The 2,274-nt window shown below is 37.6% G+C and overlaps 1 protein-coding gene across 1 annotated transcript; it reads left to right on the top strand.

Annotated features, from left to right (window-relative positions):
* The first annotated feature begins 1,378 nt into the window (after nucleotides 1–1,378).
* LOC145675365 (E3 SUMO-protein ligase ZBED1-like) lies at nucleotides 1,379–2,005 on the top strand. The gene has a single exon (XM_081745766.1). The coding sequence runs from the start codon at nucleotides 1,379–1,381 to the stop codon at nucleotides 2,003–2,005; it is 627 nt and encodes a 208-aa protein (XP_081601892.1).
* The last annotated feature ends 269 nt before the right edge of the window (nucleotides 2,006–2,274 follow it).

Here is a 2,274-nt window from a genome sequence, read left to right as displayed (position 1 = left end):
AACTACTGCTAAAAATAATAAACATTCCCTTTCCCCCAACTTCGATCCGACATTTTGTTCTCGAGTTATGGCTTTTCTTTTCATCTTCCGACAGATTTTTGGCTGGTCATAGTACCGAAAAGAAGTATTTGTACACCTAGGTTGGTCTATACCTTTTGTCTTATCTTGGTGTCAGGAATCTGCTCCCAAACGTTGTCAGTGTTGTTTTGAAACACTGTATATTTCTATATATTTCTATCCTGTATATTTCTATCCTGTTTCTGATTAGCTCCTGTCTGCTAAGCACTTTCCAGTTTTCTCAAAACCAACCAAAAGTGAACTACATCCACTTCATCGTCCCCCCCCCTATGATTTCTTGTTGTATAGTACTTATTAAATTATTATATTGTAGTTGACAGAAATTGAAAATATTGATTAAAATATCTGGTTAAAATGCTAGTAGAAGAATTCTCTCTTTAGTGCAGAAATTCCCTCCTTGTATCTTACCGCCATTTTAGGCGAGAAAGGATTAGGCAAGATGTGAATTCCCATCTCACCTAAAATAGCTGATATTCTTCACTTGGAGATATCAGTGACTGATAAATCGTTAGGCGAGGTGGAATGGAATCTCTTTTTCTATGGAAGATATTTTTCCTTCTCTGATAACTTACTATAAGGATGCTGGTGACCAGAACGCTATCCAATTTCCCACCATTCTGATTTCAAGACAGCGGAAGTACGAACAAATCTCCTGAGGCAAATTTTTCAGAACAACTGTTGCATGCATACCCACTTAGTGGCTTGATGAGTCAAATAGTAATACACTCAGTGGCGTATTTAGGGGAACTTCCGGGCTTAAGCCCCCCGAAATCTTAGTTACTATAGTAAAGTATACGAAATACCTTGCAGAATTTTCACATTTTCGGGCAAAGCCCTTCCCGAAAGTTAGCAAAGCCCCTCCCGAAACAAAATCGTAAATACGTCACTGAATACACTGAAACAAGTTCCAATGCTTATATTCATAATTTCTTTGCTTTTGTCTTTAAAACAAGTTTATATTAAATTTGTTCATAGAATTACATTGTGATTTTTCTTAAACATAATATTGTGTCATTTTCTTTCTCAACTGTACCTTTGTGGAAGCTTCCTATTCGGATAGTTCTGAAGATTCTCCTGGACCATCAGACTGTGTTGAGGCCACAAATATGTCAGAAGATACTACTGTGAAATTTCCTGTGAAACTGTCACCAATGACGAAACGCGTGATGATGTAATTAGAGTTCCTCAAACACACAATAAAAAGCGAACGTATGAACAAAGATCAATAGTAAAGTATCTTAAAAATAGCCGGCCGTGCACACCAGAACATGAAGAACAGATTGCGAAAAGGATTGCAAACATGATAGTAACAGATCTACTCCCAATTTCATTTATTGAAGGGAAAGGGTTTCGGGAGTTAATGTCCTTTCTTGAACCAAATTATAGCGTACCGTCTAGGCGAACACTATGGAGACGCTTGCAGCTTTTTTATTCTGAACTGAAAGAGCAAGCACAACAGAGGCTACAGGAAGCAGAAGTAGTGGCTTTAACGACAGATATATGGACGTCTCGAGCAACAGATTCTTACATTACAGTGACATGTCATGCTCTGTATAAGAACTTCTGTACAGAAGATTTTGTTCTCAAGACAATTGAACTAGAAGGACGACATACAGCTGAAAATGTAGCTAATGCTATTAAACTGTGTATGGAGGAATGGTGCATCAAAGACAAAGTAGTTGTATTAGTTCACGACAATGCATCGAATATGATTAATGCTGGACGTTTGTTGCCGGTTTACAATGTATCATGTTTGGCACATACATTGCAGCGATCCATACTGACCAGTTTAGAGAAAAGCGAGTTAACAAATATAATTTCAATCTCTAGCAAAGTGGTAGGGCAATTCAAACATAGCACCACTGCTTCAGTCGCGCTTGAAAAGAAACAAGAAATTCTGAAGTTACCAAAGCATCGCCTTATTTAATATACAAAGACTCGCTGGAACAATGTATATTCGATGATCGAACGGTTGCTGGAACAAAGAGAAGCAATAATTGCAGTGTTCTCTGATAGAAATGTCACTAAACCTATGGATGCAAGGAATTTAAAATTAACTGAAGACAAGTGGCAAATCGTGGAATATATCGTTCGAGTACTGAAGCCACTGCAAATGGCTACAACAGTTATGTGTGATCAAAAGTGTTCCATTTCTTTTGCTTTACCATTAGGCTATGGTCTTATTTCTAACCACCT

The sequence above is a fragment of the Thermobia domestica genome, chromosome 18 (assembly GCF_964235325.1).
Source record: "Thermobia domestica chromosome 18, izTheDome1.hap1.1, whole genome shotgun sequence".
Taxonomy (NCBI): Eukaryota; Metazoa; Arthropoda; class Insecta; order Zygentoma; family Lepismatidae; genus Thermobia; species Thermobia domestica.
The sequence above is the reverse complement of the archived record's forward strand: the minus strand, read 5'-3'. Positions and strand labels throughout refer to the sequence as shown.